This window comes from Lethenteron reissneri, chromosome 67 (assembly GCF_015708825.2).
Source record: "Lethenteron reissneri isolate LAM-NWPU_2019-01 chromosome 67, ASM1570882v1, whole genome shotgun sequence".
In the NCBI taxonomy this organism is placed as follows: Eukaryota; Metazoa; Chordata; class Hyperoartia; order Petromyzontiformes; family Petromyzontidae; genus Lethenteron; species Lethenteron reissneri.
In genome coordinates this window covers 2,545,160-2,572,651 of record NC_083845.1, presented here as the reverse complement: position 1 = coordinate 2,572,651, position 27,492 = coordinate 2,545,160, and the positions used below count along the sequence as shown (strand labels likewise).

Below are 27,492 nucleotides of genomic sequence, written 5' to 3'. Positions count from 1 at the left end.
TGTGGGCTGGTGTAATCAGGAGGTTCCTACCAGTACTATTGTCATTGTAGTGCGTATTTAATGTGGCGCTGCACTTTGATGTTGTAGCAGTGTTGTCATAACAATTAGTGTTGTTATAACAATTCTATATTTATTTAAAGTTGCGCATTTTGATGTGACGTCACATTTCTAACCCCCCCCCTCATCACACATCGTCACAAATGTCTGACCCCCCCCCCCCAGGTGCGTGACGTCATTTATGGACGGCCCCATAGGTCAACAAAGCCACGTAGATAGGTCAACCTATCTACGTGACTTTGCCAAAAGACCCCAAAAATATGAATTCCTGCAGTCACGAAAGCTTTAAGTCAAGACGTTAATGATACATGTTATGTTTATAAATATATATTATGTTAATGTTTTGGAAAGCCGAATCGGCGTCAACGTTCGGGCCTAATATGGGATTTAGTTTTGATTCCAGAAATGTCTCTTTCTGATCAAGAGATCATGGGACAGGAATGAAACAGCCTCCATCACTGCTCGGACACGGGCACTTTGGGGGAAGTGGGGTTTGGTCTTCGAATCGTTAAGAAATCGGTCGAAATCCCATTTCCAGTATTCCTAATATGGTCAAAGCCACGCCCAAAACTCCATATATGGGCCTCATATTTTAACATAATTTATGAGCTCTCGCTCTGTCACGCATTGATTATATCACGTTATCCGGTGCTCCTTATATGGTCAAAGCCACGCCCAAAGATTCCATATATGGGCCTCAAATATTAACATAATTTATTAGCTCGCTCTGTCACGGATTCATTATATACGTTATCCGGTGTTCCTTCTATGGGCAAAGCCACGCCCAATAACTCCATATATGGGCCTCACAGATTAACATAATTTATGCATCTCTGCTGTCACGGATTGAATACGTCACGTTATCCGGTGTTCCTTATGCTGTCACGATTGAATAACGTCACGTTATCCTGTGTTCCTTATATGGGAAAAGCCACGCCCAATAACTCCATATATGGGCATCACAGATTTACATATTTATGCATCTCTGCTGTCACGATTGATTACGTCACTTTATCCGGTGTTCCTTATGTGGGCAAAGCCACGCCCAATACTCCATATAGGGCCTCACAGATTAACATAATTTATGACATCTCTGCTGTCACGGTTGAATACTCACGTTATCACGGTGCTCCTTATATGGGCAAAAGCCACGCCCAATAACTCCATAATGGCCTCCATATTAACATAATTTATGCATCTCTGCTGTCACGGATTGATCACGTCACGTTATCCGGTGTTCCTTATATGGACAAAGCCACGCCCAATAACTCCATATATGGGCCTCACATATTAACATAATTTATGCATCTCGCGCGCGTCACCAATTGATGATATCCTCGTCGGGCGCTCCATGTCCACACGCTCTCACGCAGGCGCCAAGCGCGACAGGCGGCCACAACCACAACGCAACAACAACCACAACGCAACAACAACCACAACGCAACAACAAGTGTCACGTTAACGACATCACGCCGCACACGACGACGATGGTGGTGGTGATGGTGGTGGTGATGTATAACGACGCGCTGTGTACACGCGCGTGTGATGGTGCGCTGTAGTGGACCCGTGCCTCTCTCGCGATAAACAAGCGGCAGGCGTCGTCGCTATTGATGATGGGAGCTCGCAGGTCGCTGCCGACGCCGTGATGTGGTGAGTTGTTGTTGTTGTTGTTTGTCTCTCTGTTGATTGTGGCGGCGGCGGGGAGCGGTGGCGCAGTGGTTAGCGCCACGACCCCGCCTGAACCGAGTTAGTGACGATTATCCGAACCGATTATCCGAACCGGTCCTGCCGGGGCCTCCCCTAGGTCGACTCGGCCTCAAACTAGCACCCGGGTTTCGGTGAACATCTCCGCTGGGGAGACAAAGGCGGTCCGGGGCGAGCGAGCTGGCGTGGTAGGCGGCCGCCCATCGCCCAGCCTCGTGTGTTTGTGTGCTAACAGCACTTGGCCCTGACAAGTCTGAGGCTACACGGGGGAGCTTTGCGTTGAGTGGTGGTGGTGGTGGTGAGGGGGGGGGGGCGGTGGCGCAGTGGTTAGCGCCACTTGTATTCGGCTAACTTCGGTGGCGGCTGTCTGGGCCGTGCGTGGCTCGCTAACAGCAGCACGTGCTCCCCAGTAGTTTAAAAGCGACGACAAAGAGCTTTATAGCTGATCGGATTCCTCCGGTATAAATGCTCATTGTGTATGATGCGTGGGTTGTGTGTTCATAGTGTTTGTGGTGGGGTTGGTGGGGGAGCGGTGGCGCAGTGGTTAGCACACTCGCGCTACAAAACCACGGCGAGCCTCAGTGGCGAGAGCGGATTTGATCAACTTGGTAGCCGTGATAACTGGGGAGACAAAGGCGGCCGGGCGCGCTGTTATTGAAGACATCAGCTACCACCACTGCCAACAACACCACGTGTCCTGCAGTGGCCTTAATAGGTGCTCGCTAACAGCACTTGCCCTAACCGCCTGTGTTGTCTGTATGGGGAGCTGTATCTCTGTGTTTCTGTGTGCGTGTGTAGTTAGTTGTACTGTACACACCGTTTCGTCTACGCGTCCTGGAAGTGGCTGAGCTGAAATGTAAGGAGACTGAAACCTCCATCCCCGACGATGATGGGAGTAAAGGTAAGAGATAATTAACTACAACAGCACTGACAAAGGGCCATTGGCCGGAACGTCGCCGATTATATTTGTCCTTTTCAGACGTGTCTCCACGTCATTCTGTGGGCCCCTGTCATTCTATGGGTCTTTGTGTGAGTCTATGGGTCTCTCTGTGAGTCTATGGGTCTCTATAGAGTCTATGGGTCTCTACGTGAGTCTATGGGTCTCTGTGTGAGTCTATGGGTCTCTGTGTGAGTCTATGGGTCTCTGTGTGAGTATATGGGTCTCTGTGTGAGTCTGGGTCTCTCTGTGAGTCTATGGGTCTCTGTGTGAGTCTATGGGTCTCTGTGTGAGTCTATGGGTCTCTGTGTAAGTCTATGGGTCTCTGTGTGAGTCTATGGGTCTCTGTGTGAGTCTATGGGTCTTTGTGTGAGTCTATGGGTCTCTGTCAATCTATGGGTCTCTGTGTGAGTCTATGGGTTTCTGTGTGAGTCTATGGGTCTCTGTGTGAGTCTATGGGTCTCTGTGTGAGTCCATGGGTCTCTGTGTGAGTCCATGGGTCTCTGTGTGAGTCCATGGGTCTCTGTGTGAGTCTATGGGTCTCTGTGTGAGTCTATGGGTCTCTGTTTGAGTCTATGGGTCTCTGTGTGAGACTATGGGTCTCTATATGAGTCTATGGTTCTCTGTCAATCTATGGGCCGCTATGTCAATCTATGGGCCTGTCTATCATTCTGTTGGTCTCTGTGTGTGTCTGGGTCTCTTTGTGAGTCTGTGGGTCTTTTTGCGAGTCTAAAAATATAATTCTCACCAGGTCCCAATGGTGCAGTCTCCAACTCTCGTTAGGCACTCCGGCTTTCTCTGGCCTCGCTGTTTTCCTATGTGCTATGAATAAGTGCACTGGTGGAGCCAGTGGGGGGGGGAGTGGCACGTGCCCCCCCAATGATCCGATCAAAATCCCTAATTTCGATCGCATCATTGGGGTTTATTAGTAATAAATCGGCATTTTGCGACCCCCACTGCCACTGTGTAGCATATTATTACGTGGCAGGGATTCTATGAGATGATAGGACAACAGTCTGAGTCCATAATTGGCAATAAGTAACGGCAAAGCGGTTATAAGTGACTCGCAGAATTGTGCGCATTTGCGTATACAGTACACGACTTCCCTGAAGGCATTCACCTTCAGTGAGCGCGATGCCGATCACACAACACGGTTCAAATTCGACCCTCGATCGATGGCTGCATCATCGCCGCACACGCGTCGAATAGAAAGCAAGTGACAAGCCCTTACTCACTAACAACTCCTCTATCATTGTTCATTGCTGGAGGGGTTGCCCCCCTACCTGAAAATCCTGGCTCCGCCATTGAATGAGGGCCATTGCGCCAGTTATTCGTACGTTCGTATATATTTATCCTTTTTAAGACCACGGTGCCATTGACGAATGTGTTGATTTTTTCGTGCCATTATCGGCAAAGAGCACGTCCGTCGAGGAGATGGAGCCATGAGATGGCCTCACATGGCAGGTGCTGCTGGGTGGATCAATCACATCGCAGAATCGTGAGGGGGCTTGAGAAGTCCTTCATCCAGCAGTGGAATGACCATGGCTGATGATAGAAATAATCGTCTACGGCCCTCTGTTCAGTTCACTGCTGCATTGGAGGCCTGAAGCTTTGTCCCGGTCGTGAGGGTTGTCTGACCATACTTCACCGCGCTGATCCGTGCGGGTTGGTGAAATCGCTGGATTTCTGTACATCGGTCGGCCTATATATGCTACTGGGTCCTGATGCAAGTACAGTGTATGGGTCTCTAAGCCTATGGGGTTTCTAGGAAAGTATTAGGAGGTCTCTGTGAGTTTGTAGATCTCTAGGTGAGTCTATGGGTCTCTGTGTGGGTGCTGTATATGGGTTGATGTGAGTTTATGAGTCTATTCTTGAGTCAATGGGTTTCAGCGAGTCTATGTTAGTCAGTGCGTCTCTGTGCGAGTATGCAAGTCTCATAATGTAATCATAATTAACAGCCCCTTGTCATGGAGGTCGTTTGACTCTACTTGACCCATGCGGTCAATGCCGATTGCTGACAAGGATTTGTGCAGGATCAGTTGAGATCTCACTTGCCATCGATGTTAGCCGTGACCAGGATTCGAGCTCGGGTGAGTGGGTTTATCGTGCTTTGTGCTGGCCACCGATGTCCCTGCTGTGAGGAGAAGAGTTTACGTGTGAGCTTTAAATATTTTTTTGTCGTTTTGGATTTGTATATCGCGTATCTGTATACCATCACTCCTACTGCCATCGAAACCGTTCACTTGAACGTATGAGGGCTTGGCCCACCAGACATGTTCGTCTCGGTCATATTGCAGGTCACATCAACGACAAACTCACACACTCACCCACCCTCCCTCCCTGTCACTCGCCAAAAACACTCACCCACTCACTCACGCAGCCACTCGCACACATTCTCACACGCTCACCTCACTCGCCCCCCCACACACTCGTCCACTCGCCACACTGCGGGTCACCTCACTTCTCTTTATGCCTCTTCCGTCGCCACTGCTGCACCTGGGAATTCCCTTCGCCCATCATCGTCGTCGTCATCCCTCATCCCCAAGCTCTTGAAATAATAAATAACCTCGCTAAATTCGCGAGACAATGTTAAACTCTTAACGAGTACAACTCGAATTTCGATTTAAAGCTTTCTTGACTGCAGGGATTCATATTCTTGGTTCTTTCGGTAAAGTCACGTAGGAGGGAAATAATAAAATGATAAAAATAAAACATAATACAAATTCTCACGACGTTTCGATTGCAACACAAGCAATCATCATCAGGTGGGAAAACCACAGCAAGAAAAACATTTTCACAGCAATAATTTTTTTTCCACATTTTCTTGCTGTGCTTTTCACACCTGCTTATGATTGCTTGTGTTGCAATCGAAACGTCGTGATAATTGTATTGTTTTTATTTTATTTTATTATTTCCCGACTTTACCGACAGAACCAAGAATACAGGTCAAAGTTGTTTGTTCGAGATGATCAGCGGCGAAAGATGCAGATGGCCCCCGGGCTGCGTGCGCTATTGATGCGTCCGCTCTCTGTGGGTGGCCGTTTTGTGGTTCCTCAACAATAAAACCGCAGCACCACTTGAGAAATTCACATCAACCCGAGGGGTTGCTGCTCGCAAGGGTCGTGGAAGAGCACGGTGGCACCGTCAGAAATGTCCCAGCATTACGGGTGAACTAACTCAACATTTAAGGGCCCTTTTTGAAGATGAAGGGTAGCTCCTGGACTGTACAGGACATCCGCACGGGGTTAACGTAATCCGCGTGTGCCGCCGTGCGATGAGATTCGCACCGATTTAGGGAATTGGAGATTTTCCTCGGGGCCTAAGTTAGTGGGTGGGATTCCAGTTCGTTTGCGATTGCTTATCAACGTGTCGCCAGTGGGCAGCGCACATCCAACGTTGTGAGTACAGAACTTGCGCCTCCCGCCTTTGCCGACCCGCGCTGACCAGGGTGGTGAAGTACGGTCAAACCCACCTGGCGCTTCCCGCAGGGAGCGGGAGGCCCTGATCCAGCAGCGGATTGATGAAGGGCTGCGCACGTCACACTTGGGCACGCGTAGGTCTCTATTGGACTATTTGTAAGCCGACGAGTCTCCGCTAGTCTATATATAGGTCTCTGTTAAGTCTATGGGTCTCTATGTAGGTCTATGGGTCTCCAGATATGTATGTTGGTGTGCGTGTGTGGGTCTCCGTCTGTGGGTATCTGCGCGAGTCTCTCAGTCCGTGGAACTCTACGTGAGTCCGTGATCCTACGGGTCTCTGTGTGAGGGTCTGCATGTGGGTCTCTATGTAAATCTATGGGTCTGTGTGGACCCGTTGTGCACATGGTGAGTCAACATTTTAGCTGGATGGTAACTTTTTGCCACGGGGCCCCCTTGACCGAACGCGATTACAGATGGAGATATTGTTCATCATGGGCAGCTGTGCAGCTGTCATCTGCATTGCTAGGGCCTTGGGGCACCGCACAAACAATCTTCACTTGCCAGCTGTTTCTTATATAATGAGGGGGGGAGTGGTGGGGCAGCGGTTGGGCGCACCGCGCGGTCCACTTGGCGGCTCGGGGTTGAGTTGACCAACGTCGGGGCGGTCGACTCGCCTGAGCCGGCGTGGCGACGCCTGGTCGTGTCGCCCCCGACGGCCAACACAGCGCGGTGATGCCCTCACCCAGCACGGAATTGACTCAAGGAGCTGTGCGGGACGACGTGACTTTCTTATATTTAACAGTAAAAAAACAACATGACGGTTGTTGGGATGGGCAAACTGGACCCTGCCATAGGAATGAAGAATTCCATCACAAGCTTCGGAGCGCCGACAGATAGTAACACCGCAAACATTGCTGGGTTAAGTAGCGAGTGGCTTTGAATTTTGACTTTGAGAGTAAACATGGCTCTCATAATAATGTCAACGCATTACACTGCACCGCCACCGCCACCACCGCCCAGCGTCCGCTGCTCGCTCTCGTGGAGAGAGGACGACTCGGAGAGGGGGAGAGAGAGTGGACGACTCGGAGAGAGAGGGGACGACTTAGAGAGAGAGGGGACGACTTAGAGAGAGAGGGGACGACTTAGAGAGAGGACGACTCAGAGAGAGAGAGGACGACTCTGAGAGAGAGGACGACTCAGAGAGAGGACGACTCTGAGAGAGAGAGAGGACGACTCAGAGAGAGAGAGAGAGGACGACTCAGAGAGAGAGAGGGGACGACTCAGAGAGAGCGAGAGAGAGAGGACGACTCAGAGAGAGAGCTGAGTGGGAGGGCAGCAGCAGCAGCAGCCACAATCGCACCGCCTCAGCTTTTGTCTTTCCATGTTCCCTTCACGAAGGAGACGCGGCATCGGCCCGGCGCTGATGTTCTGATGATGCTTCAAAGCCAAGGATGTGCCACGGTGTCTGGGGTGTCTGGGGACTCGAATGAGGCGGTGTTTGTTCTGGACGACCCCGTCGCTCCGTTTGCCGGCGGTTCTCCTGGATCTGGGTCGCGTGTCGAGAGAGGACGACTCAGAGAGAGAGAGGACGACTCAGAGAGAGAGAGAGGGCTGCAGTTGGAGGGATGGTTGACGCTGGCAATCAAACGTCTACCCTTCACTCAAGTTTGACGATGACGGTGACGGTGATTGAAATCATCGTTATCATCATCGCCAGGGATACAATTGGGGACAAATGTTCAACTTCCGCTTTCGTATGCAGACACTGGGGAAACACATTTCTAGCCAGGGTACTGTCTGTTCACGAGTGCCAAGGCCCTTGTATTCCTAAAGGGGCCCGTTCGGATGTGTGGTCAGCCCGCTGCATTGTTCATTGTGTTGGTGTGTCCTGTGATTTACATGCACTGTATATTTCGCCCTGTTGCGCCATGTACTGCCCTAGAGATAGTTTGGTCTATATATGTAACTCTCGTTTGTGTGTGTATAATTAGTTTGTGTGTGTATAATTAGTTTGTGTATAATTAGTTTGTGTTGTGTATAATTAGTTTGTGTGTGTATAATTAGTTTGTGTTGTGTATAATTAGTTTGTGTGTGTATAATTAGTTTGTGTTGTGTATAATTAGTTTGTGTGTGTATAATTAGTTTGTGTGTGTATAATTAGTTTGTGTGTGTATAATTAGTTTGTGTGTGTATAATTAGTTTGTGTGTGTATAATTAGTTTGTGTTGTATGTGATCACCTTCGTGAGTGTGTGTGTGATGGGGAGCGGTGGTGTAGCGGTTAGCGCTACGAACCCGGCGACCCGAGTCCGATTCCCGCTCACGGCCAACACCCAGTGACGATTATCTGAACCGGTCCTGGGTCTCCCCTAGGTCGACTCAGCCTCCAATGAGTACTTGGTGTGTAAACATCGCCACTGGGGAGACAAAGGCGGTCGGCCGTGGTGCTGGCCACCCACCCCCTCGTGTGCCGTTCCGCCCTTCGTAGGTGCTCGTTAACAGCACTTGCCCCTACAGTCTGTTACAGGCTACACGGGGCCGGGTCACGCAGCCCGCATGTCCAGTCACTGCATGCCCAAGCAGCTTCTGTTTGGCTGGATCGAGGGGGCTAAACGGGCACTGCGCTGGCTAGAAAAGAAAATGGGCCAATGTGGTACGAGAGGATGTGAACCTGATCCAGATCGGCCTCTGTGGAGGAGGACGCTGCTGCTACTGGGCAGTTGGAGGCAGTCGCCCTCCAGCGACAACGGAGGGCGGAGGAGCGACGCTCACAACGACTTTGGGGCGTGGCGCACGCCACCCTCCCCCGCTCTGATGCTGTGGCCGCCTTCGCAGGATGATCGCCAACAGCGCTTGCCCCAACGGTCGTTTTTGATAGGAGCCTCAAAGTGCACGTAGCCTGGTACAAGCCCTGTGGTGACGTCACCGCCGCCCGGTGTCGAATGGAGATCGCCGCCGCTGTTGATGGGAGCGGTGGTGCAGTGGTTAGCACGAGTTCGATTCTAGATCACGGCTGTCATCGGCGGTGAATATCTGAACCGGTCGCGGGCCTCCCCTAGGTCGACTCAGCCTTAAAATAAGTACCTGGTGCAGTGTGTGTAAACATCAGAGAGACAAAGGTGGCCGGGCGTGGTTCACACCACCCTGACCTTGCGAGTCGCGCCGGTCTTAATAGGCGCTCGCTAACAGCACTTTCCCCAACAGCCGACGTCTGCTGCGTGGATGTGCGCGTATGACGAGTTTGTGGCGCAGTTGTTAGTGCAGCGCGCCACGAACTCGGCGACCCACATTCCATTCCCGGCCGGGGCTCGAGCATCAGTGGTGCGAGTGACATCCAAACCGCTCCCTAGGTCGACTCAGCCTTCAAAAATGACTCCCCGGTTCGGTGTGGAAACATCCGCACCTGGGGAGGCGAAGGCGGCCAGGCGTTGTCCCGGCCGCACCACGCCGACAGCCGCGCCGGCCGCACCACGCCGGCCTTGCGGGAGCCGTACCGGCCTGCTAAAATAGGCGCTACCTGACTGGCCGCGCTCGCTGACCGATGGCTCCATTGTCCAGTGTCGTACATTATGAATGGCGTATCCATTACCTTCAATCGGCAAAACGCACCGACGAGGCCTCTCGGGTGAGCGATGGCAAGGGCCGGCCGCCAGCACGTGCGGCGCTTCGTGTATCGGAGATCCGCGGGTTGCGAGGCACGCGGCCCGCCCTGGTCAGTACCGCGTGGAGCATTTGAAACGACGGGCAGGTTTTGAACAACCTCCCCCACCACCCCCCCCCACAACCGACGCAGCCATCGGCAGCATCGTAAACACCCCGCTGTGTTCACTCCTTCCAGTGAGGAGCGTGGACGGGATCCACCCCGCTTCTGAACGGGCAGCAATTGAGTGGGTGGCAAATCTCAAGTGACGTCCTTAAATCTGCCGCAATTTAAACCGTGGAGGAGAAGGCCGACACGGCATTTGCGGGGAGACCTTCACCCAGCGGCGGATTTGACGAAGGGCCGTCCGATCGTCGTCGTCGTTACGGGCGGGACGCCGGCGCGGTGGCGCCGTGACGGCCGGCGCCACTGGGCCCCGCGGTCCGACGGTCGCCGGGTCGACTCCATCCGCCCGGCGTGGCCGTCGCCGTCGATCGGGGAGGTCGCGTGCGGCGGGGTCAAAGGTCAGCGTTGGGCCCCCCCCCCCCCCACGTTGGCCATCGTAGAACGAGCTCCCTCTCAGGCGGGTTGCAGGGCTGCCCCCCTCGGCCTGCGCCGAGCGCAAGGAGAGGAGGCCGCCGCGCGCCCGGCGTCGCGGTGCAGATTTGGCGACTTTGACGGCGACACAAAAGAAGTCGCGACATCGCTCAATTGTGATTGCGCACGGCGGCAACGCCGCCCCCTACCAGGACGCTGCCGTGGCCTGCGGCGTCTGAGCAGCGCGGCGGCAGGCAACGGCGCCCGTGACGGTCGCCCTGCGCCGTCGGAACGGCGTGGACGCGAATGTGGACTCGGCCGTGGAAAGGCGATCGAAGGGTTTGGCGTCAGCCACTTTGCTCAAGGTCACAACATAACACCTTCCCCTCGGCGTGATTGGTCGGGCCCTGTTTTGGATGCCACCCTTTGGATTGACATTGCTGGCCGGAACGTGCCGTTGCGTCGTTGAGGGCAGGTTGGGTGTGGGTCGGGTGGCATCGGCAACGCGCGTTGGTCCTCATCGTCAGCCATTGTCTATCCCCTGCTGGATGAAGGCCTCCCCAACCGTGGCCACCATCGCTCGTGCGCCAATGCTGCTCCCGTCACTCCGTCTCTCCGCGGCGGTCGCCCCCCCTCCCTCGTGATGTGTTCTGGCGTGACCCACACCTACGCGAGATGTTAGTGGTGATGGGTTTCGGGTTTCGGGTTACGGGCGTCACAATGACGGCGTGAAGGTGAATGGGGGAGCCAGTAACTCTACACCTTGCGTTGTTGTGTTGGAGAGAATGCGTTTCTGTGCGCACTTGCCGTGTGTGCGTGCACGTGTGTGTGTGCGCGTGCATGTGTGTGTGTGCGCGTGCATGCGTGGGTGTGTGTGTGCGCGCGCGTGTGTGCGAGCGGTGGCGCAGTGGTTAGCGCCCTGTGCTACGAGCATGTCGACCCGAGTTTAAATACTGCTCGTTGACCAATAACGGTGACGGCGAATTGTTTGAGTCGGTTCTGGGCCATTCCCTAGGTCGACTCGGCCTTAAACGAGTACCTGGCACAATGGAAAAACATCGTCACCTGCGAAGACGAAGGGGGCCAGGAGCGAGTGCTGGCCCACCCGCTCCTTCATAGCTGCGCTGTGGCGGCCTAAATAGGCGCTCGCTAACAACGCTTGCCCCGACAGTCTGTTGAGGCTTTGCGGGTGGCGAGGGGGGTGGGGGATCTCTGTCTTTGTGTAAGAGTGATGGCTGTGTTACTGTATTCACCGCTGAGGTCCGCTGACCTGGGTTGAATTGCGGTGTCAAGTTTCCAGCCGTCAATTTCTCAGGCTCCATGGCCACCGCCCAACGCCAACCGGAGCGCAAGTTTCCATGCGGAAGATCGCGCTGGGAAGAGCTCACCCGTGAACAAAAAATACTAAATCCTACAAACGCCACCTTGTCTATTGGGCGGTTGTCCTACGGATCGACTCGCCCCCCCCCCTTCGCCGCCATCGGAACGTCGAAATTCCACCCCCGGCTCTTGGCGGGGCTTGCAAAGACGGGAGATGATGAGATCCGAGGCCTCGGTGCTCATTCGGGCAGCAGGAAGCCCAGCGGCGACTTGGAGGCGGCCACGACGCACGTGGCCTGCACACGCAGCAGCGCTGGGCGTCGAGGAGGAGCCCCGTAACCCTCGATCGGCAGGACGCGGTGCAGGGGCGCCAGGGTGGCTAGGAGATGTTAACTACCTCGCCTGGTGTACAGGAGGTCGTGGGTTCGACCCCGACCCTGACGCCTGCTGCTGAATATTTGGAGTTTGCGTGTCTCTCTCTCTCATTATCATCACGGTAGCTAGGAGATGTTAACTCTCTTGCCTGGTATACAGGAGGTCGTGGGTTCGATCCCGACCCTGACGCCTGCTGCTGTATGTTTGGAGTTTGCGTGTCTCTCTCATCATCATCACGGTGGCTAGGAGATGTTAACTACCTCGCCTGGTGTACAGGAGGTCGTGGGTTCGACCCCGACCCTGACGCCTGCTGCTGTATATTTGGAGTTTGCGTCTCTCTTTCTCATCATCATCACGGTGGCTAGGAGATGTTAACTACCTCGCCTGGTATATGGGAGGTCTCGTGGGTGTCTCTCTCCTCGTGGTCGCATGGATATTTGTCAGCGTCCTCTGGTTTCTCCCTCCACAATTCATAAACATGCATTGGGAGCATTTGGCAGCGATACATTCCTTACGTGATGAGCCACTTGGTTGAGCTATCGATTTGTGGGCAGGTCACTTCTGAAAAAGAGTGATATAGCTCAGTGGGCCTTACCTGGTAAAATATAAATTAGTTTAATAGTTCCAATCTGTGTGGGATAGAGTTTTCTCTGGGTGCTCCAGGTTCACGAATAGCGACGTTTGAGTAACAAACCCTTCAATAATCACAAAGTGCAGTGTGACTACTCTCATCTTAAAAAGTATAATCGTAAAAGGTTGCCGGTGCGTCCTTCGGAGCACTTACGTGCCGTGAAGAAGGCCAGACACCTGAAACGTCAACTATGAAATAAACATCCTTATTAAGGCTGCACACAGTGCTGTTGACACGGAACGCGTTTGTTCGGTGTGATGACAAATACAAAGACCCTGGTATAGCCTGAACAGACTGTTTGGGTAAGTACTGTGTGCGAGCACCTATGAAGGCCAGCACGGCACACGAGGGGGTGGGTGGCCAGCACCACGCCCGGTCACCTTTGTCTCCCCACTGGCGATATTTACACTTCGCATCAGGTACTCATTTGAGGCTGAATCGACCTAGTGGAGGCCCGTGGCCGCTTCAAATATTCCTGACTGGTGTTGGGCAGTGAGTGGGAATCGAACTCAGGTCGCCGGGTTCGTAGCGCAGCGTAGCGCTAACCGCTGCACCACCGCTCCCCACATCAACAACAGCCACCAGTGGCGGTGACGTCACCACGGTGCCTATTCCAGGTGAGGAGCACCTTGAGGCTATCACGTGAAGTGCCGAGGGCTCGCTGGCAGGAGGTCACGGGACAGACCCAGGTGCCATGGGTCGACCGGCTTTAAGACCGAATTTTTTTTTTTGACCCACAGATTAATATCCCACGACGCGTCCCATAGATCCACATCACCGCGGGGTTCCCCAGGTTGACAATCATCGCTCCGGAAGATCCTCCCCCCCACCTCCGCTTCAGATGCTTTGCGAAAGAGGCAAAGGTGCAGCCCTGCAATCGCCTGCTCGTGCCACTGCCAGTTGGCGCAGAAGGTGCCTCCATATCCTTTGGGTCTTTTGGTAAAGTCACGTAGATAGGTTCAAAGAAAACAGCAAAAATAACAAAAAAACGTTTAGTTTTGTCGTTGTTTTTGTTATAAGAAAAAAACTTGTAGTTATTTTTTTGTTATTTTCTTTGAACCTATCTCCGTGACTTTACCGAAAGACCCAAAGAGTGTGAATTCCTGCCGTCACGAACGCTTTGAGCGTGGTCTACCCCCGTCTCGTCCTTGCCGGCCACACACCTGGAGAGAGTTGGGATTACCCACATTATACCCCACCGTACACAATCTGCCTGTGTGACGCAGCACTATAACTTGTAATACGACTGCTGGCTCAGGCGGAGGGGTGGGGACCGGGTGGTGCTTGGTTTTAGTAAATGTGCGCATTGCTAGGACATTTAAGCCAAACGTCTATTTTAATAATTCCATCTTGGGACAAATCTGTCTCTCTTCCCCCCCCGCCCCCTACTCGGCAGCAACGCGGTCACCCCGAGAGAGCTGCCTTCTCAACACAAACAAACCCCCCCTCCCAGCCTCCCTCCCTCCCTCCCCAAAGAAAAACATAAATCGACTGCGGGGAGAATAAAAAAAACATCGCTGCCTTCGCGGGCGGAGAGGGTTGTGAAAACAATGTTTGTACGCTGGTAAAGTCCGAGCCGACGTGAGGTTGCGGGGGGGGGGAGCGCTGCGTCCTTTATTCACCCCCAGCCCACACTTGTCCACGGCCCCCCCTCACAACCCGTACCCCGCCAGGATCGCCTCGAGCCCCCCGGTGCCCCCCACTCCTTTGTATCCTCTCCCCCTCCTTGCCCCCCTTCTACTCCGCTGTTCCCACTCCACCGTCTTCCTACTTTTTGCGCGAATCCTCTCCGTGCCCCTCAACCCACCACCCTCTTCTGTCTCCGTTCCTTCCCCTGGCGTCCCTGAAGCCGGCGGTCCACAACCCCCGGGCCGTGGACCGCTACCGCTCCGCGGCCTGTGAGACACCGGGCCGCTCAGCAGCAGCAGGATGTGAGAGCGGTGGGCGAGCGAGCGACGCTTCCTCGTCGGTGTTGACAGATGATGAAGCTTCATCGTCTGTGTTGACAGATGATGAAGCTTCCTCGTCTGTGTTGACAGATGATGAAGCTTCACCGTCTGTGTTGACAGATGATGAAGCTTCATCATCTGTGTTGACAGATGATGAAGCTTCATCATCTGTGTTGACAGATGATGAAGCTTCATTGTCTGTGTTGACAGCCGCTCCCCATCGCTCGCCTCCAGGCTGAGCTCCGCCTCCTGTCAGATCAGCGGCGGCATGAGATTCTCGTAGGAGCGCGAGCCCCACTGTGTCAACTGCGCACGCCAGGGATCTGAGTTGCGCGCTCCTTATGAGAAGTCACGATCCGACACTTATTTTAGTCTGCGCGTGGCCCGCCCCTGTTACTTTATTATTGACCACTTCCGTCCGTGCCTCTCTCCCGCACCGCGCACTTGTATCAGCAGTCGCAGTGTTGGTGAGCCCACAAGTTGACCCCTGGCCAACATGAGTAATAAATAAACGTCGCTGGAGAGCTTCTTTGAAAAGGGGGAATGACCCAATGATAAACTCCCCCCCCCCCCCCCCCCCGGTCCGTGAAAAAATTGTCTTCCACGAAACCGGTTCCCTGGTGCCAAAAAGTTTGGCGACCCGGTGCCTTCTGCGTTCTCCGGCGTTCGTTTTTAGTTTTTTGACCGGCTGGCGGTCGCGCGGCGTCGTCTCTGCGACCCGCGTTCCGCTCCGTCCCCCTCGCTCCGCTCCGCCGCCGCCGCCGGAAGAGAGCCGCTTCGCCAACCCGAATTCGGCTTCGACTAAAAGTCCCGACGAGCTCAGTGCCTGGCGGGACAGCTCCGTGGCGCGTTTGAGCCGACGGCAAATGCCCGCGGGAGCATCGGGTGTCTTGTCACGCTCGCGGTTTTGGTGTCCACGCCGCTGCGGAGGGATCCGTGAGTTTGGGTCACCTCCTGCACCGAGCCGTGCCGCTGCCAGGGGTACAGAGGGCAGCGATCGGGGGACGCGCGTGCGGCAAGCGTCAGGAGAGTGGATAATCGACGGAGGCGTCGCCGCTCGTCATTGTGCGGCGTGTCAACAAAGACAACGATCAACCCGCATGGCCTTCGACGCGACTCCGGTTGCCCTTCGGTGGCAAGCGCTGTCCAAGGCTGGCGCGGCACACGTGGGAGCCGCCGCGTCTCTCCTCGGTGCCGATGTTTACACAACTGCAGCTGGCACGCACGTGTGAAGGCTGAGTTGACCTAGGGGAAGGCCCCAGGACCGGTTCAATTGTTCGCTGCCGTTACCGGCCGCGAGCGGGAAGTGAACTCGGGCTAAGTGCGCTAACCGTGACACCACCGCACACACGCACACAAAGATCCCCGTGTAGCCTTAACAGACTGTAGGGGCAAGTGCTGTGAGCGAGCACCTATGAAGTCCGGCACGGCACACGAGGGGGTGGGTGGCCAGTACCACGCCCGACCGCCTTTGTCCGCCCAGTGGCGATGTTTTTACACATCGCACCAGGTACTCATTTGATGCTGAGTCGACCTAGGGGAGGCCCGGGACCAGTTAAGATAATCGTCACTGGTGTTGTTGGCCGTGAGCGGGAATCGAACTTGGGTCGCCGGGTTCGTAGCGCAGCGTAGCGCTAACCGCTACACTACCGTTCGCACGCAGCTCACACAACAACAACAACAACCGCCATTCGCCACTAAGTGGCAGTGACGTCACCACGATGCTTGTGCCAGGCCAAGTGCACCTTAAGGCCACGTGAAGTGTCGAACGCCCGCTGGCAGGAGGTCACGGGGCAGACCCAGGTGCCACGGGTCGACTGACCGAGATGACCGAGATGACTGGCTGATGCACCACCTGTGCCCCCTACTGTACCAACTTGCTGTGCTTTAGCCACCCGGCGCTCCGCTCATGAACACACACGTGAACACGCACGCTCCCGAGGAGTGTATACATCGTTAGTAGGGGGGGCAGGGAGCCCCCTGGAAATGTCTCCCCATGGCCCCCAAATAGTCCAGCACCACCACTCATCAGTGCTGTGCCAATGTGCTCGTACATCTGCACAGCACGACCTACTGTGCTCTGCCCCTCGGGACAGAAAGCAATTTTACATATCCCATCAGCCGCGACATCCCGTCTGGGAGAGCCGCGTTAATGTCGTCAGCAGCGTTTCGTCCAACGCAAAGCAATAACTCTGCGGGGCGATTACCAATGTTCGGCCGTCGTTCACCAGTAGTGCGGCACACCGTGTACCCCGCGCACCGCGTCTGCTGCGAGTGCTTTACCCCCCCCCCCCGCTGTACAGTGCAGTGCTTTTGCCCTCGGTTGCCACAGGGACACACGGGGCGGACTTTTGCCAAAAGTGACAGAAAGCGGCGGCCGGGTTTTTCCACGCCAAGATCAGCATCGTTGCCTCGTTTCAAGCGAGCGAGTAAAAAAAGCGGCCTCCCTCGAGTGATTTCATTTATTTCGTCAACTTTTTTTCTTCTCGTTTTCAAAGGCGGCAAACGGGGTTTGCCGCGCGCCTCCCTCGGCGGAGGCGGTCTGCAGAGTGGCTTGGCGGAGCATCGTAGCCGCAAGACGAGGCGATCCCATCAAGGGGTTCGGGCGTTGCTGAGGGGTGGGTGGGTGGGAAGGTGTTTTTAGTGGCCACCAGATTGTGCCAGAGCGCATGTCTAATGTGACGAAGATCACCCCTCGCCCCGCCGCCCGTATCGCCTGAACGGACAAGCGCCGTTCAGCGAGCTGCACCTGCGAAGGCTGCCCTGGTCTCCAGACAATGACGACAAGAACAACAACTGCCATTCGCCACTAAGTGGCGGTGACGTCACCACGACGCTTGTGCCAGGCCATGTGCACCTTGAGGCCACGTGAAGTGTCGAACGCCCCCTGGCAGGAGGTCACGGAGCAGACCCAGCAGGTGCCACGAGTCGACTGACTGAGATGACGGACAACGACACACACACACAGACACACACCACAAGATTAGTTTCCTTGTCATTATGAACAAGCGGACATTACTACGTCTTTTACACATCCCATCAGCAACGTGGCCTTCCCTTCTACTGGGAGCGCATCATATTCTGCGGCGTTGGTTCAATGCGAGGAGAATTCTTGAGAGCGCTTTCAACATTCTTCAGTCTTATCAGCGGACTCGGGCTTGCTTGGGGCAATGCTTGTGAACTGCCAGATGTTGTAGGGGCATGGACCCACCCCTCTCTGTTAGATATGGCTTCTCATTTTTTATCGGCAGCGTAAGTCCGATCAGTGTTTTTGTTTCCGCAGTGCGTCCACGCGGGACGGGAAGTCGTGCGCTGTGAAGGTCACCACGTTGCACTCGCAATCGAGAGGGCATCTACTCGATTCTATCTCCCGGTGCCACCGCAGGTTAAAACAATGGGGGGGGGGCGAGTTTTTGAACTCCCCCCCCCCTCTCCCCCCCGCCCAGCGAACGGCTCGGCGTGAGGGAGGCGACGAGCCATTTCCTCCCCCGATGCTTCCTCGCTTCTCCCCCCCTTCCCGCTCGACACAAACGGGGGCCGCCCTTCCCTCCCCTTCCTTCCCCTCCCCTCCCCGCCCGGTTTCCACGAGGCTCCTGCGCCTACTGGAGGATGGAGCCCCTCGCGATCGCGCGGGGAGGTTCGCCAGCCGCCCACGGGGGAGGCAAAGTGCCTCGTCGCTGGCGGCCAACTTTCGTTTCGCGTAAGCCTTCGCTGAGCGGTGTACAGCTGAGCGGTGTACAGCTGAGCGGTGTACAGCTGTGCGGTGTACAGCTGAGCGGTGTACAGCTGAGCGGTGTACAGCTGAGCGGTGTACAGCTGAGCGGTGTACAGCTGCGCGGTGTACAGCTGAGCGGTGTACAGCTGAGCGGTGTACAGCTGAGCGGTGTACAGCGCACACGGCTCTCTCGGAGCAGAGATGTCGACGTCTATTTGCCTACGACGCCCGTCATCGTTCCCGTGGATTGCGTCGCTCGCAATCGCCGGGGTAACCACGGACCCGCAAAGCGGCCAGCCAGGCAGCGAGGGTGCCCGCCGCAACCAACGATTGCCCGAGCTCTGCTGTCCCCTCTATCAGGATGCTTTTCGATGCTGCTTGACGAGTTGTTTACGGGCGTGGGAGGAAACCGGAGCATCTTGAGGGATGCACTTGCATGGAAGTGATGGCTCGTGGTAGTCCGCACTTTGCTGCATTGCCTTCTATTGAGCCGGGGTACGGCTCCGGCTGGACGCCCACGGGAGAGGGGAGTTTCACGACATCTCTGCCAGTGATCTGCTGCCTCTGCAGCTCCTCGACTTACGAACGAGTTCCAAAGGTTCATTCGTAAGGGAACAAGTTCGCAAGTCCAAATTTACTGCTGGCAATTCCAAACATGTTGTACGGCATGTACACTAAACACGGGGAATGGCTTTAATCGTTGTATAATCTCCTGTAGATGCCGCTGGTTCTTCACGCTCGGCAGTTGTACCGAGGTGTGCGTATTAGCCACACAATACCACGACTGCTACGACTCCGTGCCGCCTGCCGCACAGCTCGACGTTCTAGATGCCGCGGCGTCTGCCGCGAGAGGAGACCATCGCGTGCCGGCCTCACTGGCCACATTTGGCAAAATTAAAAAAAATTACACCGCAAATTACTCGCTTGGGATCACACATGGCAACAATCATCGCCGCCCCTATCCCCCACGCCCCCACCCCCGCGCCCCCCCCGTGCCCCCAACCCTCCCCCCCGCGCCCCCACCCCCTACTGCTAGACTTGTGCCTGTTTGCAAAGCCAGTTGCCATGTGTCGCACAGGTACGGCCGCGACTGGGGGCTGCTGGTAGGGCGTTGTTGTGGTTGATGTTGTTGTGGTTGATGTTGTGGTTGATGTTGTGGTGGTGGTGGTTGTGGCGCAGGCTGGGGAGGTGACGGAGTGGGGCGAGGAGAGGGAAGAGGGAGCCATCTACACCGTGTGTCTCCGCCGGGTCCACATCACACAGGGCCTGAGCAAGGGGGCACGCTGGCTCGGGGTGAGGGGACTTCACCGGGGACCATCACCGGGGGTCATCACCGGGGGACATGACACGCCATATCACTTACAACATCACGCGACATGGACAACATCACGGAGTACGAATGTGTATCTGTGTCTAGTGTCTGATTGTGTCCGTGCGTCTGATTGTCTGACTGTGACTGTGCATCTGATTGTCTGACTGTGACTGTGCGTCTGATTGTCTGACTGTGAATGTGCGTCTGATTGTCTGACTGTGACTGTGCGTCTGACTGTGACTGTGCGTCTGATTGTCTGACTGTGACCGTGCGTCTGATTGTGACTGTGCGTCTGATTGTGACTGTGCGTCTGATTGTCTGACTGTGACTGTGCGTCTGACTGTGACTGTGCGTCTGACTGTGACTGTGCGTCTGACTGTGACTGTGCGTCTGACTGTGACTGTGCGTCTGACTGTGACTGTGCGTCTGACTGTCTGCCCGCCCGCCCACCCCCCCAGGCGGTTGAGAGCGGCGAGGAGGGCGGCGGCTTCGTGGAGAGCCGCTCGGACACGCGGCGAGCGCGCGTCCTGCGCGCCGCCACGCTCGAGCGCCTGGTGGAGCATCTGCTGGCGTCGCGGCGCCTGCACGACTCCTCCTTCGTCACCGTCTTCCTCGCCACCTTCCGCACCTTCGCCACGCCGCTCCGCGTCCTGCAGATGCTGCTCGACAGGTGCCCCCCCCCCCCGCCGCCTTAGCCGGTGCTCGTCGCGGTTCGAACCCCGGGGAGGCCGCCCCGGTTATATTGTCGCGAAGGTGCCAAACGTCGCCGACTGCGGCGACGGTGCCGCCGTCCGTCCCTTCGCGGTCCACCTCCCCCCCCCCGCCGACGAAGAATGTCGGCGTCGAACCGACGCTGCAGAGCATGATGCGCTCCCGGAAGAAGGAAGGCCGTGTGGCCATTGGGATGTATACAATAACGTCGACTTTTATTCGCGTTGAAGTTTTTTACTTGGGAGGTACAGATATGGGAAGGAGGCTCATGGTATTGTCTGCTTGTTTATGACAAGAAAATTGTCTGGTGGTGTCTGTGTACACGTGTGTGTTTGTGTGTACACGTGTGTGTGAACACATGTGTGCGTGTGTTCGTATGTGTACACATGTGTATGTGTACACGTGTGTGTGTGTAAACGTGTGAGTCTGTGTACACGTATGTGTGTCTGTGTGCGGTAGTGTAGCGGTTAGCGCGCTGCGCTATGAACCTGGCGACCCGGGTTCGATTCCCGCTCACGGCTAACACCAGTGACGATTATCTGAACCGGTCCTGGGCCTCCCCTAGGTCGACTCAGCCTTAAATGAGTACCTGGTGCGGTGTGTAGTAAACATCGCCACTAGGGAGACAAAGGCGGTCGGGCGTGGTGCTGGCCACCCACCCCCTCGTGTACCGTTCCGGCCTTCATAGGTGCTCGCTAACAGCACTTGCCCCTACAGTCTGTTCAGGCTATACGGGGGATCTTTATCTTTGTGTGTGTACATGTGTGTGTATCTATATTCACGGGGAGCGGTAGTGTAGCGGTTTGCGCGCTGTGCTACGAACTCTGCGACCTGGGTTTGATTCCTGCTCGTGGCCAACACCAGTGACGATTAATCCGAACCGGTCCTGGGCTTCCCTCAGGTCGACTCAACCGCAAATGAGTACCCAGTGCGGTGTGTAAACATCATCGCTAAGGAGACAAAGGCGGCCGGGCGTGGTTTTGGCCACCCACCCCCTCGTGTGCCGTGCCGGCCTTCATCGGTGCTGCTGCTCGCTGAACAGCGCTTGCCCCTTTGGCGACAGCGCTCTCGCGTGGACGGCGATGACCTCTCCTGACCTCACACTGCTGAAGCGCCGTTACCGTATCATCGTACGTGCCGGGGTCCGCCAGGTACCACGCTAATGTGCCCGCCCGCCCGCCTCTGTGCCGCGCAGGTTTGCCACCCTGCAGGGCCTCGTGAGCGCCGAGGAGCTGGAGCAGAGCCAGTCCCAGGCCGCGACCGAGGAGCTCAACGGGTAAGGGGCGTGTGTGTGCCTCCTCACCTGCAGAGCCCATCACGTGTGTGTGTGTGTCTCCTCACCTTGCAGAACCCATCACGTGTGTGTGTGTGCCTCCTCACCTGCAGAACCCATCACGTGTGTGTGTGTCTCCTCACCTTGCAGAACCCATCACGTTTGTGTGCCTCCTCACATTGCAGAGCCCCTCACACCTGTGTGTGCCCCCTCGCCTTGCAGAGCCCCTCACACCTGTGTGTGCCCCCTCGCCTTGCAGAGCCCCTCGTGTGTGTGTGCCCCCTCGCCTTGCAGAGCCCCTCGTGTGTGTGTGTGCGGGCAACCCAGGCACTCGCAGTAATGGCCACGAGTCGTCGTCGTCATCGTTGTTAACCCCTGTGGCTTTATCGCAGCCACGTCACCACGCGACTTTGAAGCGTCCGGCGTGTGTGGAATAGTGTTTCACACAAGAGACAAAGATCGCCCTTGTAGCCTTAAACAGACTTTTAGGGCAAGTGCTGTTAGCGAGCAGCATCTATGAAGGCCGACACGCACACGAGGGGTGGGTGGCCAGCACCACGCCCGGCCGCCTTTGTCTCCCCAGTGGCGATGTTTACACACCGTATCAGGTGCTCATTTGAGGCTGAGTCGACCTACGGGAAGCCCAGGACCGGTTCAGATAATTGTCACTCTCGGCCGTGCGCTGGCATCGAACTCGGGTCGCCGGGTTCGTAGCGCAGCGTAGCGCTAATCGCTACGCTACCGCTCCCCACACACATACCCACACACACACATATACCGTACCGTGTAACCGAATCCAACTCTGAAAGTGAAACCAGAACTTGGTGGTGCGACTGACTGTTGTGGTTGTACTACGGGCCGGGACAGCCTGTTGTTGCTCACACGTGGTGACACACACACAAGTGCACAAGCGGCTAACCGGGCGGGCTGTATGGGTGGGTGGGCGGCGTTTTGTGGGGCGCCTGGCTCTCTGCAGGTGCCTCTGCTCCATCCTGGGGGCCTGGCTGGACGGCTACGGCGAGGACTTCCGCGAGCCGCCCGACTTTGAGAGCCTGCGGCTGCTGCTGTCGCACGCGGCGCACTCGCTGCCCGGCTCCGACGTGGAGCGGCGCGCCCACACGCTCCTCGCCCAGCTGCAGCAGCCGCAGCAGCAGCAGCAGCAGCAACTGGGCACTGCGTGGAGTGAGGACCCCCCGCACCTCTCCATCCCGCCCCCCCCCCCCTGCCCTACCGCCACCCCCACCCCCTGCCGCCACACCGTGTTCCGCTGTCACCATGACATCGTCGTCGTCGCCATTTCTCTCCGTCGCCTCGGTTTGCCCGAATCGTTTTTCGTCCCTTTCCGTTGCTTCCATCCAGAGGATGTCGCGGTGGCTACGAGATGGTAATTGCCTCGCCAGGCATACAGGAGGTCGTGGGTTCGGTCCAGACCCTGACGCCTGCTGTGTATTTGGAGTTTGTGGTGTATATCTCCCCGTGGTCGCGTGGATTCTTCTCCGGTTTCCCCCCCGCCACATTTAAAATCAACGTCGCGCATTCCGAGCATTTGGCTGCTACGCATATTCGCGTGACGACGGTGAGGCATTTCGCCGCCGCCGCCGGTACGAGCGAGCGAGCAGTTTTTCCAGGGGCCTGCATCTTCAACCTCCGTGACGGCGATGGAACCCGTCCGTGTTGGCCTCCGCAGGGAGCTCGGGAGCCGTGGGTCCGTGGCCGGCGGGGGAGACGCGTCCCGACTTTCTGTCGTTCTCCGCCGACGTTGTGGCATCGCAGCTCACCTTCATGGACGCCGTGAGTCGCGCCGGCCATGACGAGGCTTGGTGGGGGTTGGTGGTGGTGGGGGGGGGTGGGGTCAGGAAAGACACAGATGGGAGGCCTAATCAGGAAGGGGTCGGGGGGCTAATCAGGAAGGGAAGGGAATAGGCGGGACCTAATCAGCGAGGGGCGGGGCTTAGTCAGGAAGGGGCGGGGCCTAAGGAGTATGGAGGGCGCCTCCAATGGAGGCTGAACTTCCCTGTTGAGTTCAGGTAACAGAAGCAAAGAATCAAACACGTACAGCAGCAGGCAGAAGCAGAACCAGGCAGCAGAAGCAGCAGCAGGTAGCAGCAGCAGCAGCAGGCAGCAGCAGCAGGTAGCAGCGGCAGGCAGCAGCAGCAGGCAGCAGCGGCAGCAGCAGGCAGCAGCAGGCAGCAGCAGCAGCAGGCAGCTTAAGCAGCAGCGTAGCTTTTGTGCCGCAGATGCAGCCGCAGGCCGACGGGCAAACGTTAAAGTCCCTGGTCAGCGTCAGCGTCGTTAGGAGTCGCCGTCGCTGTCGGCGTCCTCACGTCCCCCGTACTCATGCCACCGTCTCCCCAGGAACTCTTCAAGCGAGTGGTTCCGCACGACTGCCTGGGCAGCGTGTGGTCGCGCCGGGACCTCTGCGGCGGCGCCGGCGGCGGCGGCGGCGGCCGCTCGGGGTCGGTGAGAGCCACCGTGCGGCAGTTCAACGCCGTGGCGGGGTGCGTGGTGTCCACCGTGCTGGACGGGGCCCTCGCTCGACCCGCTCACAGGGCCAAGGTCATCCAGCGCTGGGTGACGGTCGCACAGGTGAGCCAGCCGCCCTGCGGACCCGCCAGAGACACGCGAGTTCGATTCCCGGTCGCCGCCACCCAACACCCGCGACGATTGTCTGAACCGGTCCTGGGCCTCCCCTAGGTCGACTCGGCCTCCAATGAGTACAGATAGTCCCCGAGTTACGATGGTCCGACTTATCATATTTCGATCTTACGATGGCGATACGGCTAAAATTGTTAAATATTTTAAATTTGCGCCGGCAGGCAAACGCAGCGGCGTACGAGGTACGATACGCATCTCCCGCCTTGTGTGGTGCAGATAGGATTGTTTCCTGAAGAAAGCTTTCTATTCAATTGCAGTTCATATAGGTAGGCTAAGAATTTACCCTGTTTTTTTACTTAACATTTTACTGTGCAATACAGTATTGTAATTAATAAATACATACAGTATATAGTGTATACAGTACGCTACTGCAAATTGCTCTGTTTTGCTAAATTATCACCATTCTTTAAGACTCCTGGGTAGGCTAGGCCATCTTCGACTTACAATATTTTTGACTTACGATGGGGTCGTCGTAACGCACCTCCATCGTAAGTAGAGGACTACCCAGTCCTCGGTGTGTAAACATCGCCACTGGGGAGACAAAGGCGGCCGGGTGTGGTGCTGGTCACCCACCCCCTCCGTGCACTCTCTCGACAGCACTTGTCCCAACAGTCCGTTAAGGCTATACGAGAGGTCTTTGTCTCGTGGAAGAGTAGGCCAAAAATGCCCTTTCGGAGAGCGGCGGGTCTCTTACACGCGCTCGACTGGGAGACCCTTCCACCAGCAGGGGCACGGGCAAAGAGATTGCAGGGCTGCGACTTTATGCTGTTTACAACGGCCTCCTAAGCAACCCCTTGTTAAGATGTGATAACAACAACAACAATAACAACAACAACAATAACAACAATAATAACAATTTAATTCATTAACCTGGGGAGGAGCCGCACTGGGTCAGTTTCAGGAGGGTGAAGCTACTGCTGCTGCTGCTGATGTTTTGGGGCTTTTATCTGTACGATGTGTTCAGGAAACCAGAGCACCCGGAGACCATTAGCATATTAAACCATTACCCCACCCCCCTCTCTCCACCCCCCTCCCTTCCCCCCCTCTCTCCACCCCCCTCCCTTCCCCCCCTCTCTCCACTCCCCCCCTCCCTTCCCCCCCTCCCTTCCCCCCCTCCCTTCCCCCCCTCCCTTCCCCCCCCTCCCTTCCCCCCCTCTCTCCACTCCCCCCCTCCCTTCCCCCCCTCCCTTCCCCCCCTCTCTCCGTCCCCCCCTCTTTCCCCCTCCCCTCGTGCAGGAATGCCGCCTGCTAAAGAACTTCTCGTCGCTGCGTGCGGTCGTCTCTGCGCTGCAGTCCAACCCCATCTACAGGCTCAAGCGCACCTGGGCTGTGGTGGCGAGGTGCGTGCGTGCGTGTGTGCGTGCGTGTGTGTGTGTGTGTCAGGGTGTGTGTCGGTGTGTGTGTGTGTCAGGGTGTGTGTGTGTGTCGGTGTGTGTGTGTGCGTGCGTTTGTGCTTGTGTTTGTGTGTGTGTCAAGGTATGCGTGTGTGTGCGTGTGTGTCGGTGTGTGTGTGTGCGTGTGTGTCGGGGTGTGTGTGTGCGTGCGGGTGTGCGTGTGCGTGCGTGTGTGTCGGGGTGTGTGTGTGCGTGCGTGTGTGTCGGGGTGTGTCTGTGCGTGCGTGCGTGTCGGGGTGTGTGTGTGTGCGTGTGTGTCGATGTGTGTGTGTGCGTGCATGTGGGTCGGTGTGTGCGTGTCGGTGTGTGCGCATGTGTGTCGATGTGTGTGTGTGTGTGTCGGTGTGTGTGTGCGTGCGTGCATGTGCGTGAGATTGTAAGCGGTTGCCGCGCTGCGCTACGATCCCCCTGCCACCCGAGTTTGATTCCCGCCCGCGACCACTCACAGGGCCGGATATCCGAACCAGTCCTAGGCCTCCCCTAGGTCGTTACAGATGTGCAGTCGGGGCACGGGGTGAGATCGTTATAACGACAAACACATTGTATTACAAAGTACAGGAAAGGTAAACGAATGGCCCAAACACATCCAAATGAAACTGAACCATCCCCATTCTCCCAAAGCCTACCGAGGTGTTGACTGATTGTCCAACAGCGGCCTGGCCACAAATGATGTCTCAACAATGTTGCTTATCATTTGAACATTTTGTAGCAGCACGATAATCTAAATAGGCTAGAGACTCATGGGCTGACGTAGACTCACATAGATACCCACCGAATCGCAGAGACCCACAGACTCACATGGAGGCCCATAGAATCGCATGGAGACCCATAGACCCGTACAGAGGCCCATGGACTCGCACAGATGCCCACATTCTCACACAGGCACCCACAGACTCAGACCCATAGGCTCACGTAGACTCACATTGATACCCACCGAATCGCAGAGACCCATAGACCCACGTGGAGACCTATAGACTCGTACAGAGGCCCATGGGCTCCCGTAGACTCGGGTGGGATGAGCGCGAGCGTGGGCGCGAGGACGGGCGTGACGCTGCCGGGGGGTGGGGTCCTTCCCGCCGGCGCAGGGACACGAGCGCGCTGTTCGAGGAGCTCTCCGACATCTTCTCGGGAGACAACAACCACCTGAACAGCCGCGAGTTGCTCCTCAAGGAGGCGAGCTCCAAGTTCGCGACGCTCGAGAGCCACATCAAGGACAACCACAAGAAGGTGCAGAAGCGCCTGCAGATGCAGAAGGAAACGGTGAGCGCGCGGTGAGCGGACGGGCGGTGAGCGCGCGGTGAGCGGGCGGTGAGCGCGCGGTGAGCGGGCGGTGAGCGGGCGGTGAGCGGGCGGTGAGCGAGCGGTGAGCGCGCGGTGAGCGGACGGGCGGTGAGCGAGCGGTGAGCGCGCGGTGAGCGCGCGGTGAGCGAGCGGTGAGCGAGCGGTGAGCGCGCGGTGAGCGCGCGGTGAGCGCGCGGTGAGCGCGCGGTGAGCGCGCGGTGAGCGCGCGGTGAGCGCGCGGTGAGCGCGCGGTGAGCGCGCGGTGAGCGAGCGGTGAGCGCGCGGTGAGCGAGCGGTGAGCGCGCGGTGAGCGAGCGGTGAGCGAGCGGTGAGCGCGCGGTGAGCGAGCGGTGAGCGAGCGGTGAGCGCGCGGTGAGCGAGCGGTGAGCGAGCGGTGAGCGCGCGGTGAGCGGGCGGTGAGCGCGCGGTGAGCGTGCGGTGAGCGGACGGGCGGTGAGCGAGTGGTGAGCGCGCGGTGAGCGGACGGGCGGTGAGCGAGCGGTGAGCGGGCACGCGGTGAGCGAGCGGTGAGCGGGCGGGCGGTGAGCGAGCGGTGAGCGGGCAGGCGGTGAGCGAGCGGTGAG

At 56.7% G+C, this 27,492-nt stretch overlaps 1 protein-coding gene across 2 annotated transcripts in view; it reads left to right on the top strand.

Moving 5' to 3' along the window:
* Positions 1 to 1,389: 1,389 nt before the first annotated feature.
* Positions 1,390 to 27,492, top strand: part of LOC133360040 (ral guanine nucleotide dissociation stimulator-like 1) — a 37,201-nt gene continuing 11,098 nt past the window's right edge. For both annotated transcript variants that reach the window (XM_061578612.1, XM_061578611.1), the window contains exons 1-10: positions 1,390 to 1,707; positions 2,560 to 2,662; positions 19,462 to 19,575; positions 20,053 to 20,264; positions 21,501 to 21,581; positions 22,555 to 22,760; positions 23,266 to 23,369; positions 23,934 to 24,164; positions 25,470 to 25,573; positions 26,713 to 26,887. In XM_061578612.1, coding sequence (XP_061434596.1) covers positions 2,648 to 2,662; positions 19,462 to 19,575; positions 20,053 to 20,264; positions 21,501 to 21,581; positions 22,555 to 22,760; positions 23,266 to 23,369; positions 23,934 to 24,164; positions 25,470 to 25,573; positions 26,713 to 26,887 — 1,242 coding nt within the window. In that variant the 5' untranslated portion in view covers positions 1,390 to 1,707; positions 2,560 to 2,647. The remainder of the gene's footprint in view (positions 1,708 to 2,559; positions 2,663 to 19,461; positions 19,576 to 20,052; positions 20,265 to 21,500; positions 21,582 to 22,554; positions 22,761 to 23,265; positions 23,370 to 23,933; positions 24,165 to 25,469; positions 25,574 to 26,712; positions 26,888 to 27,492) is intronic.